Source organism: Phyllobates terribilis, unplaced genomic scaffold, assembly GCF_046119375.1.
Source record: "Phyllobates terribilis strain yellow unplaced genomic scaffold, ASM4611937v1 Scaffold_7__3_contigs__length_470593459, whole genome shotgun sequence".
Classification (NCBI taxonomy): domain Eukaryota; kingdom Metazoa; phylum Chordata; class Amphibia; order Anura; family Dendrobatidae; genus Phyllobates; species Phyllobates terribilis.
Genome location: NW_027362767.1, coordinates 161,036,459 through 161,056,618, shown reverse-complemented (window position 1 = coordinate 161,056,618; position 20,160 = coordinate 161,036,459). Strand labels below are relative to the sequence as shown.

The 20,160-nt window shown below is 45.2% G+C and overlaps 1 protein-coding gene across 3 annotated transcripts in view; it reads left to right on the top strand.

Annotated features, from left to right (window-relative positions):
- The window catches only part of LOC141154084 (SLAM family member 9-like), a 325,409-nt gene that overhangs the window by 39,200 nt on the left and 266,049 nt on the right, over positions 1–20,160 (top strand). For all 3 annotated transcript variants that reach the window (XM_073639526.1, XM_073639525.1, XM_073639527.1), the window contains exon 2: positions 18,639–18,959. In XM_073639526.1, the coding sequence (XP_073495627.1) occupies positions 18,639–18,959 (321 nt within the window). The remainder of the gene's footprint in view (positions 1–18,638; positions 18,960–20,160) is intronic.

Sequence of the window (20,160 nt, the reverse complement as noted above, 5' to 3'; positions counted from 1 at the left end):
CCGACAATTTACAACAGAAAGAATAGAGCTTCACACATAGATTAGATAGATAGAAACATGTCAGTCACATATATATGAAGTACAGTGACAGTGTTGCTTACTGTACTTGTCATTTAGTGTAAAGGATTTATTAAAAAAAATATTAGTGTTTTCGTGCACCGTCTCTTTAAAAAAGCCGGCCGGCAATTCAGCAGCGGTACCCGACAATTTATAACAGACAGAATAGAGCTTCACACATAGATTAGATAGATAGAAACATGTCAGTCACATATATAAGAAGTACAGTGACAGTGTTGATTACTGTACTTGTCATTTAGTGTAAAGGATTTATTTAAAAAAATAATAGTGTTTTCATGCACCGTCTCTTTAAAAAAGCCGGCCGGCAATTCAGCATCTGTACCCGACAATTTAGAATAGAAAGAATAGAGAATCATACATAGATTAGATAGATAGAAACATGTCAGTCAGATATATATGAAGTACAGTGACAGTGTTGCTTACTGTACTTGTCATTTAGTGTTAAAATAAAGGATTTATTTAAAAAAAAATTGGCGTGGGGTTCCCCTTAATTTTAGGCTCTAGCGGAGGTTAAGCAGACAGCTGGGGCAGATGTTTGAAGCCTGGGAAGGGGGTAATACCCACGGAGCTTCCCAGACTACTAATATCAGCCCCCAGCTGAATACATAGCCTTTACTAGCTATTAAAATGGGGGAACCCCCCCAAAAAAATGACGTGGGGTCCCCCCTAATTTAATAGCTAGCAAAGGCTAGGCAGACAGCTGGGGGCTGATATTAATAGCCCAGGAAGGGAGCCATGAATATTGGCCCCCTCCCAGGCTAGAAACACCAGCCGTCAGCCGCCCCAGAAATGGCGCATTCATAGGATGCGCCAATTCTGGCACTTAGCCTCGCTCTTCCACGCTGCCCTGGTGCGGTGGCAGGGGGTAATAGGGTTGGGGTTGATGTCAGCTTATAATGCCAGCTGACATCAAGCCCAGGTTAGTAATGGAGAGGCGTCTATAAGACACCCCCATTACTAACCCCATAGTCAAAGTTAAAAAAAACACAAACACCCAGAATAAAGTCCTTTAATTGAAATAAAGACACAATTCTTTATTGTTCTAAATTAAACCATACTTACCATCACGCCCATTCCAGCTGAAGCCAACGATCTCCTGCAATAAAAGAAAAATAATAAAGCAACATCATCCTTACCTTTCCATGGTTCCCACGACGGCTCCAGCTCTGCTACATCGAGATGACAGGCTGGACCGCAGCAGAACGCTGCCATCCAGCCTGTCATCCCGCAGACACTGAGAAGCGCAGGCATACTTCCACTCCTCAGTGTCTGGCTGTGACGGCATCCAGATGAGCCGACAATGAACTCGGCTCACCTCATGTACGTCACTGACAGCGTGGGAGAATTCTCCTGCACTCAGCGCTTCAGCGTGAGAATTTTCCCACGCTGTCAGTGACGTGCATGAGGTGAGGTCATGTCCAATGAACTCGGCGCACCTCATGCACGTCACTGACAGCGTGGGAAAATTCTCACGCTGAAGCGCTGAGTGCAGGAGAATTTTCCCACGCTGTCAGTGACGTGCATGAGGTGAGCTGAGTTCATTGGACATGACCTCGGCTCATCTGGATGCCGTCACAGCGAGACACTGAGGAGCGCAAGCATGCCTGCGCTTCTCAGTGTCTGCGGGATGACAGGCTGGATGGCAGCGTTCTGCTGCGGTCCAGCCTGTCATCTCGATGTAGCAGAGCTGAAGCTGTCCTGGGAACCATGGAAAGGTAAGGATGATGTTGCTTTATTATTTTACTTTTATTGCAGGAGATCGTTGGCTTCAGCTGGAATGGGCGTGACGGTAAGTATGGTTTAATTTAGAACAATAAAGAATTGTGTCTTTATTTCAATTAAAGGACTTTTTTCTGGGTGTTTGTGTTTTTTTTAAATACTTTACTAGAAATTCATGGTGGTCATGTCTAATATTGGCGTGACCCCATGAATTTCGGGCTTAGGGCCAGCTGATAATGCCAAGCTGGCCTTAACCCCTTTATTACCCAGTGAGCCACCGCACCAGGGCCCTGGATGAGTTGGGTACAGCGCCAGAAGATGGCGCTTCTATGAACGCGCCATTTTCCGGGGCGGCTGCGGACTGCAATTTGCAGCAGGTGGGGCCCAGAAAGCTTGGGCCTCCCTGCGCTGCGGATTCCAGCCCCCAGCTGCCTTGTTGTACCTGGCTGGACACAAAAATAGGGCGAAGCCCCACGTATTTTTTTTTTAAATTATTTCATGAAATTCATGGAATAATTAAGAAAAAAAGGGCTTCCCTATATTGTTGTGTCCGGCTAGGTACAAATAGGCAGCTGGTGGTTGGGGGCAGCCCGTTCCTGCCTGCTGTACCTGACTGGACACAAATATAGGGCGAAGCCCCACATAATTTTTTTTTAATTATTTCATGAATTTCCTGAAATAATTAAAAAAAAATTGACGTGGGGCTTTGCACTATATTTGGGTCCAGCCAGGTACAGCAGGCAGGAACGGGCTGCCCCCAACCACCAGCTGCCTATTTGTACCTGGCCGGACACAACAATATAGGGAAGCCCTTTTTTTCTTAATTATTCCATGAATTTCATGAAATAATTAAAAAAAAAAAAAACGTGGAGCTTCTCCCTATTTTTGTGTCCAGCCAGGTACAACTAGGCAGCTGGGGGATGGAATCTGCAGCGCAGGGAGGCCCAAGCTTTCTGCCCCCCGCTGAAAATTGCAGTCCGCAGCCGCCCCGGAAAATGGCGCGTTCATAGAAGCTGGATGCTATACCTGGCTGGCATACAAAAATATGGCGAAGCCCACGTCAAAAGTTTTGGGAAAAATTAATTAAATAATAAATAATAATTTAGGGACTGCATCTTTATTAACTCCTCAAATGTCATTTAGTGTTAAAATAATGGATTTATTTAAAAAAAAAATAGCGTGGGATCCCCCATAATTTTAGTCTCTAGCGGAGGTTAAGCAGACGGCTGGGGCAGATGTTTGAAGCCTGGGAAGGGGGTAAAACCCACGGAGCTTCCCAGGCTACTAATATCAGCCCCCAGCTGAATACCTAGCCTTTACTAGCTATTAAAATGGGGGACCCCCCCAAAAAAAATGACGTGGGGTCCCCCCTATTTTAATAGCTAGCAAAGGCTAGGCAGACAGCTGGGGGCTGATATTAATAGCCCAGGAAGGGTGCCATGAATATTGGCCCCCTCCCAGGCTAGAAACACCAGCCGTCAGCCGCCCCAGAAATAGCGCATCCATAGGATGCGCCAACTCTGGCACTTAGCCTCGCTCTTCCACGCTGCCCTGGTGCGGTGGCAGGGGGTAATAGTGGTGGGGTTCATGTCAGCGCCAGCTGCCATGAAGCCCAGGTTAGTAATGATGGGCGTCTATAAGACACCCCCATTACTAACCTACAAAGTGTTAAAAAGAAAAAACACACACTACACCCAGAAAAAAATAATTTATTTGAAATAAAACACACAATTTTATTTAATTCTTAGTTTACTAAAAATAATAGTTACCTGTCCACGTTCCTGCGCTGATCTCCCATGCACAGCTGTCACATCTGGAGATGGTGACAGCTGTGCATGGCTGCTGTAAGCTCACGCTGCCGGGAACACGTCCGCTCCCGGCAGCGGGAGCCACTGACTGAGGTCACCAGAGTGCATTCAGGCAGCGCAGCTCCGGAGACCTCCTTTACGGCACTGCTGTACCGTGGGAATTTCTCACGATACAGCAGGGCCGTAAAGGAGCTAACCGGAGCAGCGCTGCCTGAACTCCGGTGAACCCTTACGGCCCCGTCATTCTAGCGGTGGCAGCGGTTCAGAGCGGTCACATTCTATGTGGCTGCTCTGAACTGGAGATCTTCGTGGGACACTCGTGGACTGCTACGGAGGGGTAAGGATAAGGTTGTGGTTTATTATTTTATATTTTATTACAGGAGATCGATGGCTTCGGGGAATTAGGTGTCTAGGTGAGTATAGGTGTAGTTTTTTATTTTTTACTTTATTTTAGGTGGCGATCGGCGGGGACAGGTAATGTATGAACTAATTTCTTTTAGGTAACCACTGGCCACCAATGACATGTATTTAAAATTTATTGGGGACACAGTAGGGCAATTTAAATAGCAGGATCAGGCTGATGGGAACTACTGCTCCCATCGAGCTGATCCTGCTGGCAGGAGTGGACGGGGGACAGACATAGGCCGATGGGAGTAGTAGTGTCACATCGGCCTATGTCTGCCTGCACGCACACACACCGCACACACCCGCACACATCGCAGACACCGCGCACACCCGCACAAACATCGCGCACACACCCCGCACACACACCCCGCACACACACTAATCATGACGGGCTGATGGTCTGGGAGGTGAGGCTGACCTGTGCGGCCGTGGGAAAGTTCATGTGAGTTCATGCAGTGAAGCATGAACTCACATGAACCCTCTGAGGGCAACGCGGCGACTTCAAATGAACAGCTGATCGGCATCACCTGATACCTCAGCTGTTCATTTGAAATAACCGGCGGGAAAGCGCAGCACAGAACGGGAAAGCCGGCGGTGAAGTCTTTTCACTGCCGGCTTCCCCGCCCGGGTCCTTCGCTCCCCGCTCCTTTGTGCTGCACTCCCCGCCCGGTCCTAACTTACGATCGGGATGGGAGGTGGCGAGGGGAGCGGAGGATCGGGGTGGGAGGCTGCGGGGAAGCAGTATGGGGCTGTGTGATTGTTTAAAAGCCGGCGGCTTTATACCGCCCGCCGGCTTTTAAACAATCAGGAGAATTCTCCCCCGCTGGGATGGCATTCTGATGACAGGCTGGATCGCGCTGCCATCCAACTTGTCATCCTTCACAGACACTGCAGAGCGCAGGCATTATGGGAACTTCCGATTCCGGTATCCGATATTGTAAAAGTATCGGAATTAAGTATCGGAATTCCGATACCCCGAATATCGGCCGATACCCGATATTACAGTATCGGAATGCTCAACACTAGTCTTGAGCGCAAGTGCTCGCTACTTGAGTTTGCATCGTGTATCAAGGGTGCTCGAGTGACATGCTCATGTTTCACGGTTATTAGACACCCCCAAAAAAACATGCGGGGATCGCTCGTGCATGACAGGCAATCCCCTCGAGGTTTTTTTAGTCGCGAAGCATATGGGGCGGAGACTCGAGCACCCGTGATACATGGTGCATACCCGAGCACCCGATGCAAAATCAAGTAGCGAGCACTTGTGCTCAACACTAGTTGCCATATCGTTATCTTTTCTTTCTTTTTTTTTGACTTTTGAAAAAAAAAAACCAACCCCAACCCCAGCATTAGCACAACCCTAACCCCAACCCCAGCCCTAGCGTTTATTTTTTACGCCGTTCCTCGTGTGGTATAAGTGATTAGATGACTTTATTCTTCGGGTCGGTGCGATTACAGTGATACCAGAATCATATCATGTTTTTATGACTGACAGCTATCACACACTAAAAGACACATATTTTGTAAAATCTAGTTTTTGCATCGCATATTTTGAGAGCTATAATTTTTCCATATTTTGGCAGACAGTCATGTGATGGCTTGTTTTTTGCAGGATGAGTTGACGTTTTTATTGGTGCCATTTTCAGGCACGTGACATTTTTTGATCGCTTTCTACTCCAACTTTTGGGAGGCAGAATAAACAAAAACCAACAATTCAGGAATTGTTTTTTTTTTTATTTTTTTATTCTGCTCTGCGTGTGGTAAAATTGATAAGGCAGCTTTATTTTTCGGGTCAGTATGTTTACAGCGGTACCACATTTATATAGTTTTTCTATGTTTTGGCGCTTTTACACAATAAAAACTATTTTATAGAAAAAAATATTTTTTTGCATCGCTTTATTCTGAGAGCTATAACTTTTTGATTTTTCAGATGATGGAGCTGTATGGCAGCTTGTTTTTTGTGGGACAAGATGACATTTTCAGCGGTACCATTTTTATTTATATTCGTTTTTTTGATCGCGTGTTATTCCATTTTTTGTTTGGCAGTATGATGATAAAGCATTGTTTTTTGCTTCGTTTTTTATTTATTTTTTTTACTGTGTTCACTGAAGGGGTTAACTAGTGGGACAGCTTTATAGGTCAGGTCGTTACGGACGCGGCGATACCAAATATGTGTACTTTTATTGTTTGTTTGTTTTTTTCATAATAATTATTGATGGGTACATTATATTTTTATTTTTGGTGGATTATTTTTTTATTTATTTTTTTATATTTTTACAATTTTTTTATTTTTTTTTTAACTTTCTGAGATTTTTTTTTACTTTTTTTCTTTGTCCCACTCTGGGACTTTCACTTTTTTTATTCTGATCGCCTGCATAGCATAGGGATGGAGCATCATCCCTGTGTCATACAGGCTATCAGCGCTGCACAGTGAGAAGATTGTTTGGTCATGCACTGCGCATGACCAAACAATCTTCCTGCTGTCTGGTGACCCGGGTGCTGTCATGATGACATCGGGTCGTCATGGCAACACCCGGGAAGCCGCAGCAGACAGCGCTGGAGTACGGAAGAGGAGGTGAGTATACCGATCACCTCCCCTTAGCCACCGCAATGCTGTGATCGACTTCAATCGCAGCATTGCGGGGGTTAATGTGTCGAGAGCGGTGCGGGACCGCTCCCTGCACATAGTACCGGGTGTCCGCTGTGACAATCAGCTGACACCCGGTGGCGATCGCGCCCGCACAGCCTGTGTGCGCGCGATCGCGATGACGAAGTAATACGGGTCTGGCTCTTAAGTCCCAGGGCACAGACGCGTATTAGTACGTCATGGGCTTTAAAGGGGTTAAGAGAGCTTTATTCCTGTATGTTGCCATGTTTACTACCTGCTTATAGTAACAACCCGCTAATAGTGTTTCCCCTGATTATAGCAGCCGGTCTCTGGGGTTTTCAGGGAGTTTTCTGCTGAAAAAGAAAGTAGATATTCTAAAACTTGTTCCAAAACTTCTTTCAAAGGGAATCTGTCAGCAGGGTTTTGCTATGTAATCTGAAGACAGCAGGAGATCGAGGCTGAAACACAGAATTCAGGGATGTGTCACTTGTCAAAGTGCGTGCTGTTTACTAACTGTAAAGGATTCCTTCCTTTGATACGTACCTCACTGTCTATGGACTTTGTACACAGAGAGCCTGCGTGGGCGGGATCAGCTGTGGTGTGGGTGGGTCCACTGTGGTGTGGGCGGGGTTAGCTTTCTCAGCTCTGCTTCATTCTAAATCTAAAAGCTCTGATTGTGTCACAATGACTGTACCCAATAAACTAAGTGATACATCGTTGGATTCAGCTTCTCTTTGCCTATATTGCACTGCTCTCAGAAAACCTGATGACAGATTCCCTTTAATGAGTGACTGCATGCTAGAAGAATGATTGCCAGATAGATATACACTGACAAGAAGGAGGCAGAATCACTTCTACATTGTTAATCATTACATGCGAAAGAATCAAAGGAGCTTTGTGTATATAATAAGTGCCAGTATATGGCTTTTTTCCACCCAGAGCAGTGGGCGGCAAGCCCTAAAGATATTAATAAGGAATAATTGAGGTTTTGTATGTGAGATCGGAATTATAACTTTGTGGCGGTTTCTTACTTATTTTCATCAGTTCACATGCAAGTCAGGCGATGTTCGCGGTCGGGGGAAATTCTCAAACATTCTTTTCTCATGATTGGGTATAAACATAGAAAAAGTTTTTTTTTTTTTTAACCATGACTTTTTTTTGTTATTTTTCCATCAACATAACCTTTCAAGGACTTTTTCTGCTTAAAGAATATGACACCATTCATATTACCATATAAAGTAATGAAAAAAACATAAGCAAATTCCAGTGGTGAAATGATGAAAAATAAACAATATTCCTCCATTGTTTTTTTTGTGTGTTCTATTTGAGAGGTTGAAAAAATGGAAAGTTTGTAAAAAAAAATAGTGTGTGGCCCCATTTATTGAGTCAAGAAATGTGTTCATTTTTCTGTCAATGGAGCTGTGTGAGCGATTACTTTTGCATGATTTTGGGGTAGATATGACATTTTTATTGCATTTTATTGCATTTTTGGGAGTAGTAAATGGCAAATCTGGTGTTTTGTTTATTGCTTTTTGGCTTTTAATATTCTGATTAATTATTTGTATATTTTGATATTTTGATAGATCGGACTTTTATGAACGTGACAATGCCAATTTTTTTGTTTTTATTTAGTTTAACTGGGAAAAAAAAGTCATTCATTTTAATTTTTATATTTTTAAAAACATTTTTTTTTCGCTCCCCTATGGGACTTGAATCTAAGAATTTTACCATATTGTATTATATGGATAAAATGCCGGACTGGGGACCTTGCATCGAAAATTCACTGGCACTTAAATGATTAATCAGCATGTTATACATTGGACACCTGACATAGAATGTACTTTTTCATCCTGTGTTGGGGTTAAAAAAGTGAGTCCCGTGTACTAACATCTCTATTTTAATTAACAGTTGTATTTCCCATGAAATGATAATTCTGGAACATATTTTCCTAGATCTCATTGTGGTTTCATTCCTCTATTATTCCGTTTAGAAATTGATGCATAAATACTCATCTAGATGTTAAGAGTTGGGGGCGTGTCTCTGCACAACCTCCCACTGTCCAATCAGAGCAGACTGTATCTGTGTGTGGCGCCCTGCTGCGCATTGGTGCCACAGAACCCAGAAGGGTGCATGGATGGACTTCTCCACAAGAGGCCCTCACTACATTCACACACCTCCACCCTACCACCTCAGACCAGCAGAGGGAGCCCGTTAGGGATATATATAGGGAGGGTGGAGCCAGGCTGCTCAGTCGGAGTTCTAGAGTTAGTTCTGTGAGAAGAGGGACAGAGCTGAGTTGTTGAGCAGAGGCGCGCTGACGCTCAGAGAGCAGCGAAGAAGCAGCACGCTGGCTGCTGTGCTTAGGCAAGCCAAGGCCTACAGCACGAGTGAAGGCCTAGTGAGGGCCCTGAGTGTGGCCGAAGGCGAGAGAAGAAGGAAGAAGTACCGAGGGGGCAGAGGAGCATACCAGGCTCACCCCGACATATATACCGGACACCGGGTCCGCGCCTATGGGGCCCCTTTATACCCAGTAGGGACCAACGGAACCCCTGGAGGACTACAGGTCCCAGGTTTACCAAACGCTGACTACAGTACCAGGGCTAAGAGTCATGGAGGCCCCAGCGACCAGGGAGAGTAATCTCCAAGAGAAGGCCCTACCACCAGGTCAGCAGGTGCAAGTGAGAGAGGGAAACAGTAACCAAGCTAGTCCTAGTCCTAGCTCCAGGCAGGTCAGAAGCTTAGTGAGTAAAGCCATGGATCAGGAGGCCCTATACCCGCTCACTGGGGAGAGTCCAAAAGTGCGCCCTTCGTCCGGAGTACCCTGGACCGTGCCTGCAGCATCACCAGTAAAGGTACTGAAGCTTACCCCTGTGTGAGTGCCCGTCTTTCCTCCGGGACCGTCCTGCCGTCTCTCACCAGCATCCACCATTCACCCCTACGCTGCCCTGGAGCTAGCTCTACCTGTGGAGAGCCACACCATCCCTGCTGCCGTAACACCAGCTCCAGAGGACTGCTCTGCAGCGGCGGCTCCCTTTAGCCGCAATCCACAGGTGGCATCACGAACACTTTCCAAATCCCCTATTAAATAATCCCCCTTTTGAGTGACCGCCCTGGGCCACGGACCGGGCCAGCCACCATGATATCCCCCAGCAACCAGAGGCCCGGCTGCCGAGTACTCCACGGCCCCGGGGGCGCGTCATGTGCATGGACACTCCCACTTTAAAAGAGGAATAGTAACAACCCATTGTTGACTTTTTACCAAGAGGAATAACAAAGGAACGACAAAACGCAGAATGATAGGAAAAGGAGACCCAGAATCGTTACTTCATTTGAATTACAAATATTTAATAAAAAACGCAAGTCAAGAGTGGTGACAAAGCCCCTTTAAGGAATCTGTCCAGCCTACAAAATGCATTTCCATGCAACCTGTTCATAAATTTTGAGTTAATAGAGTAGGGTCATGGTCATTTTATCATGGTGCGGGAGATAATTTTCGACATTTAAATGTATTCTTATCAGTATTGTAGATGTGAGCTGCTTAGCTACTGTCTGTCTACTGTGACACAATGGAATTAAATCACTTTTTCCACTGCTGTTGTGGAAAGGTCAGGTTGTTTCCAAAGCTTTAAAGGCCCATTAAGCTGTTGGTATTAGATAACACTGTGTGTAATTTACTATAGAAAAGAGAAGGGTTTTCTGCTGTTTCATTTGGTTTACACTACAGTGATAAGGACGTGAAATCAGGGCCGATTAAAACAACAAGAATCTCCAATGTCCAGGATTAATAAAACACCCCATCGTTCTCACAAAGTGCAGCTCGATATGGGTTTTTGATTGATATACAATTTCCCACACCCAACTTTGCCAACCCTCGAGTTGACTTTTTTCCAACTGTGGAAAACTTTAAATTTTTTCTCTTTCGTTTTTTTTCCACCCCTTTTTCCAAGAGCCATAACTTTTTTTTATTTTTCCACCAACATGGCTACTGTATATGAGGATTTATTTTTGTAGGACAAGAGTTACAGTTTTAAGTGACACCAATCGGTTTACCAATTATTGTACGAAAATGGAAAAAAATATTCCAAGTGTGGTGAAATGAAAAAAAAAAAAACACAATTCCACCATTGTCTTTTATTAGTTTTATTTTTACGCTGTCCAATATGCAGTAAAATTTACGATTACGGCATCACCACACACATATACGTGTAGAAATATACATATATTTTGATCAACACAAATGAGTACACGCTAAGATTTGTCAGAAAACGTCTAGTTTCCCTTCTTTTACACATCCAGAAATGGGATTTTCATAAAAAATAATTCAAGGCCATGTTGCAAAAATGAGTACACCCCAATGAAAGATTTAATGTAAAGCTAAAGTTTAGACTATAAAATTCTAATTAAGAACAATCCAGTCAGTGGTAAGTCTGAATATTCATTACACCGTTGTCCAGGACACAGATGACTATAATAGGGCATTCCTTTACAAAGAAAACCCCTTCGCATTTCATGCTGTCATCAATGGCACCACGTGGAAGAGAAATGTCACAAGACCTGAGAAAGAAAGTAATTTATTTACAAAAGAAAGGTGAAGGCTGCAAGAAGATCAGCAAAGATCAGTCAGATACTGTCGCAAAAGTGGAACTGCAACATCTCACAGAGACGTCCCGGCCGACCACGTGGGTTACCAACTTAACAGAAGGGTCTTCTGATGAGAAAGGGTGAAGAAAATCGACATGCAAATTCACTGCTAAAGAAGTAGAGAATCAAACCGGGGTGAGTGTTTCCTGTGACACAATGTGGCGCACACTGCAGAGGAATGGCATGCATGGGTGTCGTCCTCGAAGGACACGTCTCCTAAAGCCCATGCTCGAAAAGTCTACCAACAATTTGCCAGGGCCCAGGCCGAAAATTATGAAGAAAAAGAATTACTGACTGAGGTGGACTAACAATAAATGTAACTTTCAATAATGTTCCTTTATAATAATTTATTTCCTAAATCCACCGTGCTTGTGCAGTCTCTCCACCCTAACCCTACTCTATATTCTACGGTCATATCCTGGATACTAATAAATGATAAAAACACCCATGTATCTTGATGTCCTCTGTTTTATATTGCTTTTTATTGTCAGACTATTCTATTATTGTTATTGCCCTAATTATTATTGCACAATAAAACTCCAGGCTCATATCTTGGCCAGGAGTTGAAACAATGGCTACTGTGCTAACAAACAATATGTTTAACACTACTACAATAGGGTGTTAGCCTCCTGATGTGCCCACCGAATGTGTTTTGAGAGGTGAAACGCATTGACGTAGGATATAAATCTGAATAATTGTCAGGATTCCTGGTGCCCTTGTACAGCTTGACCACTAGTAGCTGCTATTGTTCACCTTGATATTGTGCTGCAATTTCACCTCTTACCACTGGAGGCTGCTGTTGTGTCCTGCAATTGCCCTCTACTAAGGTGGCAGATTCAGAACCTGTGGGACCCATCTTGCTTTTTGTTTGGGCCTACTTAAAGCTACATGGATCTGACTCGCCCCCTGGGCCGTGGGGTAGCCGGAACCGGGCCTTCTGGTGTACGGTGCTGATGGGGGTAGTAGTGGCAACCCGATCGTGTGGCTCAGGGCGGTCAGACCAAATGGCGGCAGTCCATTTATCAGTGTTTTGAATGTCCGACTACGCCACCCATGGATTGCTGTCAGGGATAACCACCGCTGCGGGGCAGACCACTGAGGCTGGTGTTGGTGTGCAGCACAGGGGTAGGATAACTCCCCACGGGAAGAGTGTAGCCTCAGGGCAGTGTAGGTGGATGTTGGGGGTGATGGTGCCGGCGCAGCAGAAATCACACAGAGTCCAATGTTGCAGTCCAGGGTTTTACTCACAGTTGTTATCCAAGTCACTTCTGTCAGCAATGACTGCCCAAGCCGTGCTGCGTCCACCAGGTGAGGGGCTCAGTCAACCCCCAGGCAATTCAGGAGTATGGCACAGGACCCCCTTCTGTCCTTTCTCTGGCCTCTCGTGCCCCACCAGTGACCAAACTTCTGTCCAGCTGCTGCAGACCGTGTCTGGTAAGCGTTGGCCTTCACTTCCCGCTATCCTATATGGCGCCTTCCTAGCAGGTTTGGCGGGGGGTCGCACCAATAAATGATCACGACCTCCGGTTCTTGGCTGAGGAATGATTTACCTCCACCAACTTGGGAATCCGGTACCCTTCTGCGGCCTGACCCTTCACCCGATATAACGTGGGTTTGCAACGGTTGCTGTCCATTCTGCTCTCTTAGGGTCCCTTCTGCCTTCTTGTTTCTGGAGTCTTTCTACTCCTCTATCTCTTCTCCTTCCTTCCTTCTGCTTCTCCTCTTCTCCTCTCTGACTCCGGCCTTCTCTCTAGGCCTGCCTCGTGGAGCTGAGCTCAGGCTGAGCCTCGGCTCCCTGTCAGCTCTCTCTCCCTTCTCAACTGGACTGAACTGAACTTCTTCCCTAAGATGGCCCCCACCTTTTATCTGCTTCTCTGTGTCTGAGCTCAGGTGACCTGCACCCAATGAGCTCCAGAAACCGTCCCCTTCTGCTCCTACATCACTGGGTTCTCTCCCCCCTCCCCACTCCAGCCAGGGACATGGTCAGTTGTGCCTACATAAATGGGAGCATCGTCGAGCTGTCCCCTGGAAATGGGGTGAGTGTGTATATGCAGCTAACTGAGCCCTGGTCCACACTCCATCCTTACCTGGGAGTGGAATATCACACCTCTGGTTGAGGTGCAATACCCCTGTAACAACCGAACCCTCGGGGCGCTACAGATTCCTCACTCATTGCTTGAGTATTGTGTCTAGCTGTTTAGTCTAGTTCAGTCTCCAGCTCCATTTTCCGAGAACTATCTTACCCAGACTGTTCCCATTTCTCTATAGATTGTTGCTACAACTCCTACTGTTACTTGCAAGAACTTCCACTACTGCCTGCCATTTCTTGCTCGTGCTCCTCCAGCCACTGGATTCCAGCAGTGCTACGCCAGTACCTTAACAATAATCTAGCTAGCAAAAGGATTAGGTGTATAAGAAACCCTGAAGCTAAAAATGATAATCTGTTCATCACAAAGGAGTGTTCATATAGGGCAGTCTTCTAGACTTAACCTCGTATGGTATTCTCTGTTTGGCTATGTGAAGTTACTATTAGGACCCTAAACCTCAATAAGGGATTTATTAGACTAGCAATGTGCAATATCTGGTTATTATTATTATTATGGTTATGTTCCAGAATTGAAAGGACATAGTGCAATATGGGGTGACGCGCACAAGTTGGAGTCCCTGTAGTGGCTGGCACTTACCCCAGGTATCTTATATGAGATTAATACAGGTGCATGTCACAAAATTAGAATGACTCTATATAATATATGGGTTTCACATTTTGTATTGAAAAACTGAAATAAATTACCGTATTTTTCGGACCATAAGACGCACTTTTTTTCTCCCAATATTTGCGTCTTATGGTCCGAACGTTACCTGCGGTGGTGGTAGCGGCGGCGTCGTCGTCGTCAGCAGCAGCAGAGGTGAGCAGCTGGGGCCGGCAATTGTGCCTGGCCGGTACTGGGGCTGGGTCCGGTGTCCGGCTGTGAGCGGCGTGTGGCCTGCGCAGGTTTCCGGTGTGCACAGCCATCTACATAGAGCTGTGATCTACAGGAAAACGGCCGCCCGAGCCGGCGCATGCGCGGACCGGTAGCTCCGGCAGCCTTTTTCCTGTAGATCACAGCTCTAGGAAGATGGCCGCGCACACCGGAAATCTGCGCAGGCCGCAATGCTTCACCGCTCACAGCCCAGCACCGACCGCAGCCCGGTACAGGCACCAGCCCGAGGCTCCGGCACCTGCCCGAGACCCCGGGCCCCAGCCAGAAGCCCCAGCCTCGGCGTTGGCCCCGGCTCCAGCCAGAGACCCCGGCCCGAGCCAGAGGCCACAGCTCCAGCCAGAGGCCCCAGCCAGAAGCCCCGGTCTCGGCGTTGGCCCCAGCCAGAGGCCCCAGCTCCAGCCAGAGGCCTGGGCCCCAGCCAGAGGCTCCAGCTCCAGCATGAGGCCTGGGCCCCAGCCAGAGGCCTCCGCACAGGCACCAGCCAGGGTAAAGGCCTCAGCCAGGCACAGGCCCCGGCCCGGCACAGGCTCCACAGCACCTGACCTCCTGAGGGACCCTGCCTCCTCTGACCCTCACTCCACTGCCCCCCAGGTAAAATACCGTATCTATTCAGACTATAAGATGGACCCCCATCTTATAAAAAATATTTTTTTCTATTTTCCACCCCAAAATTTGGGGTGCGTCTTATGGTCCGGAGCGTCTTATAGTCCGAAAAATACGGTAACATTTTGATGATATTCTAATTTTGTGAGATGAACCTGCATGTGCGTTTTGTTTACTCTGATGCAACATGTACCATTTCAACTAGGTCAACATGGCTTTGTGAGACTTACCTATAGCCCTGGTGTCCACTAGATATATCTTTCTGATTTTGATATTGGAGATTTGATACATTTAATTATATCTGGGTTCTCCTTCTTAGTGTGCTTGTCTTTCACATTTAATCGTTTGTACTGGTCCCCTGTATCTCTCCATTTGCCTGTATGAATTATAATAATAAGGTTTTCTATTTTATTTACTATCGATGGACTCTGTTGATAGTCTGTTCAGGTTTTTCAGCCTTCCCCTCTGCATTGTATACGACGATCTGTCTCTATTGGTAGTCCCATGGCTGGCAGTTAGCAGTAACATGGATAATGCCAATTTATACTTTTGTACTTTTTATATAATGCTCTGTTCTGCAAGCTCCTCTCACCATAAAATATAGAGTATGTGGGGGCTCATACTGTATATAGGAGGCTATGTGGGGTTCATACTGTATATAGGAGGCTATGTGAGGGCTCATACTGTATATAGGAGGCTATGTGAGGGCTCATACTGTATATAGGAGGCTATGCGAGAGGGCTCATACTGTATATATGGGCTATGTGGGGGCTCATTCTGTATATAGGAGTCTATGAGGGTGCTCATACTGTATATAGGAGGCTATGTGTGGGCTCATACTGTATATAGGAGGCTATGTGAGGGCTCATACTGTATCTAGGAGGTTCTGTGGGGGCTCATACTGTATATAGGAGGCTATGTGAGGGCTCATACTGTATATAGGAGGCTATGTGAGAACTCATACTGTATATAGGAGGTTATGTGGGGTTCATACTGTATATAGGAGGCTATGTGAGGGCTCATACTGTATCTAGGAGGCTCTGTGGGGGCTCATACTGTATATAGAAGGCTATGTGGGGGCTCATACTGTATATAGAAGGCTATATGGGGGCTCATTCTGTATATAGGAGTCTATGAGGGTGCTCATACTGTATATAGGAGGCTATGTGTGGGCTCATACTGTATATAGGAGGCTATGTGAGGGCTCATACTGTATCTAGGAGGCTCTGTGGGGGCTCATACTGTATATAGAAGGCTATGTGGGGGCTCATACTGTATATAGAAGGCTATATGGGGGCTCATTCTGTATATAGGAGTCTATGAGGGTGCTCATACTGTATATAGGAGGCTATGTGAGGGCTCATACTGTATATAGGAGGCTATGTGGGGGCTCATACTGTATATAGGAGTCTATGCGAGAGGGCTCATACTGTATATATGGGCTATGTGGGGGCTCATTCTGTATATAGGAGTCTATGAGGGTGCTCATACTGTATCTAGGAGGCTCTGTGGGGGCTCATACTGTATATAGAAGGCTATGTGGGGGCTCATACTGTATATAGAAGGCTATATGGGGGCTCATTCTGTATATAGGAGTCTATGAGGGTGCTCATACTGTATATAGGAGGCTATGTGTGGGCTCATACTGTATATAGGAGGCTATGTGAGGGCTCATACTGTATCTAGGAGGCTCTGTGGGGGCTCATACTGTATATAGGAGGCTATGTGGGGGCTCATACTGTATATAGGAGGCTATGTGGGGGCTCATACTGTATATAGGAGTCTATGCGAGAGGGCTCATACTGTATATATGGGCTATGTGGGGGCTCATTCTGTATATAGGAGTCTATGAGGGTGCTCATACTGTATATAGGAGGCTATGTGTGGGCTCATACTGTATATAGGAGGCTATGTGAGGGCTCATACTGTATCTAGGAGGTTCTGTGGGGGCTCATACTGTATATAGGAGGCTATGTGAGGGCTCATACTGTATATAGGAGGCTATGTGAGAACTCATACTGTATATAGGAGGTTATGTGGGGTTCATACTGTATATAGGAGGCTATGTGAGGGCTCATACTGTATCTAGGAGGCTCTGTGGGGGCTCATACTGTATATAGAAGGCTATGTGGGGGCTCATACTGTATATAGAAGGCTATATGGGGGCTCATTCTGTATATAGGAGTCTATGAGGGTGCTCATACTGTATATAGGAGGCTATGTGTGGGCTCATACTGTATATAGGAGGCTATGTGAGGGCTCATACTGTATCTAGGAGGCTCTGTGGGGGCTCATACTGTATATAGGAGGCTATGTGGGGGCTCATACTGTATATAGGTGGCTATGTGGGGGCTCATACTTGAAATAGGAGACTATGTAGGGGATCATAATGTGTATATAGGAGGCTATGTGAGGCCTCACAATTTATATAAGAGGCTATGTGGGGGCTCTTACTGTATATAGGAGGCTATTTAGGGGGTTGTGTCTGGGCTCATATGGTATATAGGGGGTTGTCAGCATACTTAATTCTCCTCCATATTAAGTTATAGAATTAATATTAATATACATAATTATAATATGTTAATATTAATATTGAGCAGATTTAATTTGAGCCTATTGATTCGGCCTCCACAAGGGTCATGGTCACTCATGTGGCCCCTCGGGAAAATAAATTGCCCATCCCTGCTCTAGGTGAAGGACAGATGGTGCTATTGTCTAAGTGGCTGGAAAGACTTCTGTGCACCATGATAACACTTTTAACTGATTGATCAAATTACATTATATTTCTAAATCTCAGCAGATTACCCTCAAAATAGCCATTGTAGTCAGAACCCAGGTATTCTGCCCCTGCTATGACCATCCAGTATGTGTGGTGGTATGTCTCCCAATAGATGATGTGGGGGGATAGACGGGTCAGTTATGTTGGATTTTAATATGCCCAATCTTTGCTTTCAGGGGAGATAAGTCTCTGACAGAGATGTCTGATGACTTTATACTATCTGAGCCAAGCATATATGTGTTAGGGAGTGTCAGAAGGAATAGCTGTCGGTAGAGTTAGTGTTCACCCAAACTCTGCAACCTCTGAGATGGTGCGACCAGAAGGATCCTTGTGCATTGCATGAAGCTATCCATAATCAGAGGGACACCTGTAGCATGTGAAAAATCATTGTTACCTATGTTATTGGTTACCTTAAGTTAATAAAATTGTGATAAGTATCAAGCTGCAACCTTCATTCCTTCATTCATTTACAGATATTCCGTTTTAAGCCTCCGTGTAGTTTCTGATTTTTCTCTTGTGGGAGTGTTTCTCCTGGTAATATAGGTTGGATGGGAGGTCTTTGTGTATATGCAGGGTGCTGCTTCTATTTTATTTCCTCTTTGTGTGTTTTCCTTGTTATCTGTTTCCTCTGCCCTCCATAAAGCTTTAAATACTTTCCTCTCTGTCCATTTCAGAACTGTGTACTATACCATCCCCTTTCCTTCTGTTATCTCTAACACTGAGAAAATGGAGTGGGAGAGCAGAGAGGGAGCTATCAAGATCAGGAGCTCTGAGAATTTGTACCAGTTTGCAAAGCATAAACTCGATGAAAGCCTCTAACTCCACATGAGCAAAAAAGGTCGACAAAAGGAAACAAATGAACAATAATAACAATTCTGTGGAAAGTTATACATAGCCTTTAAGCACTGTGGCCACTCCTGACCATAGATCCCTGGACACTTCCTTAATGCTTGAAAGTCAGTGCACCTCTTTGTGTGAAGTAATTTCATCAGCTTTACTAATTATTTTTTTTGCAGGAGAAGAAGCTGAAACTAAACAGGTGTCCAGTCTTCTACACCATTCTGTAGAGTTGTACGACTCGGATCTATCACTTCCTTCTCATGATGTTATCTGGAAATTTCAAACCCAAAATAAAACAGCAACCCGAGCGGTCATGTATCAAAATAATCAGACTACCATCTACAATCCTCAATTTACTGATCGTCTGAAATTATCCAATAATGGGACGCAATTACATATCAAGGACTTGAGGATGGAGGACACGGGCGTCTACACCACAGAAGTAACCTTGACAAATAATGAAATACACCATGCAACTTATAACCTCACTGTTTACGGTAGGTGCAAGATCTGCCCTTATGTCCAGTAAAGATGTGGATCACAATTAAATTGCGGCTAAGCAAAGATTTACAAAGTGAGGTTCTTAGTTTAACATTCTGACCAGACTGTAAGAAACCCACTACCACGTCACGGTGAACCTGTCAGTCGGTCCCATAATATGCCGATCGCTTTCCATGAACAATGCCGGTCTTGATGAATCAGGGCCATGAACTGCACATCCAAAACTTATACATTGACCTAATTTTTTTTAGCTCCTTTCACTTGGTGTTGGTGCTGTGTGATGGCCATTGTTTCTGTGCCTGTGGGGTGTTGCGGCCTGGAGCCATGGGGACCCAGCCTTTCGGCAGGGGTGCTGTGGGATACCAGGTCATTCTCCCTGCTGGTGCACTATCGCTGTGGGCATGGTTGGTGCATAGTGCTGCACTTTTACGGTCAGGAAACTACTGAGAGGATCGCCGTGACGTGGTAGTGGGCTTCATATAGTCTGATCAGAATGTTAAACTAAGAATCTCATGTTCAATTTTGCACACTTTTTCCCTTGTCACAATAGATCGATGTATAACTTTTGGATGTGCAGTTCAGAACTTTTTGTATAGCTGAAAATGTTGGCTTCATGTAGACAAAAAATACATCTTTTCTATAATATTTGTACCTGCATGTGGGTGTTGGTGACATTTCATGACTTGCAGTAGTGGTCAGAGACTCTGCATTACTTTCTCAGAAAAGTCACTACATGAGGTTTATCAGTTATGAGTAGTTCACGGAAGTTTCTGTGCTCGCTTTGTGGTTAACACTTGTATTAGAGCATGATATATTATGTATCCTCCTGAACTGCTCAGAGATCCTGAGTACTAGGAAACCCCTCTCATAAAACTTATAACACCTCTTATCTGCGACATTTAAGGGGTTTCCTGCTTTTATGTAAGTAGAGTTTACTAATCACACAATGAGAAGTTCTGCACCTTTCTAATATTTTTTATTTACTCGCCATTTTGAAAAATTTCTGTTTCCTGTTGGTGAATGGAAATATTCTTATTTGCAACCAGGGTCTAAAATCCTGTATAGATCTGATACTTCTCAAAGCTGAGTGTTTGCTTTAATGGTATCCAGCTCCTACACCGGCATATAGAGTGGGGAAAATAAGTATTTCATACGCTGCCGATTTTGCAAGTTTTCCTACCTACAAAGAATGGAGAG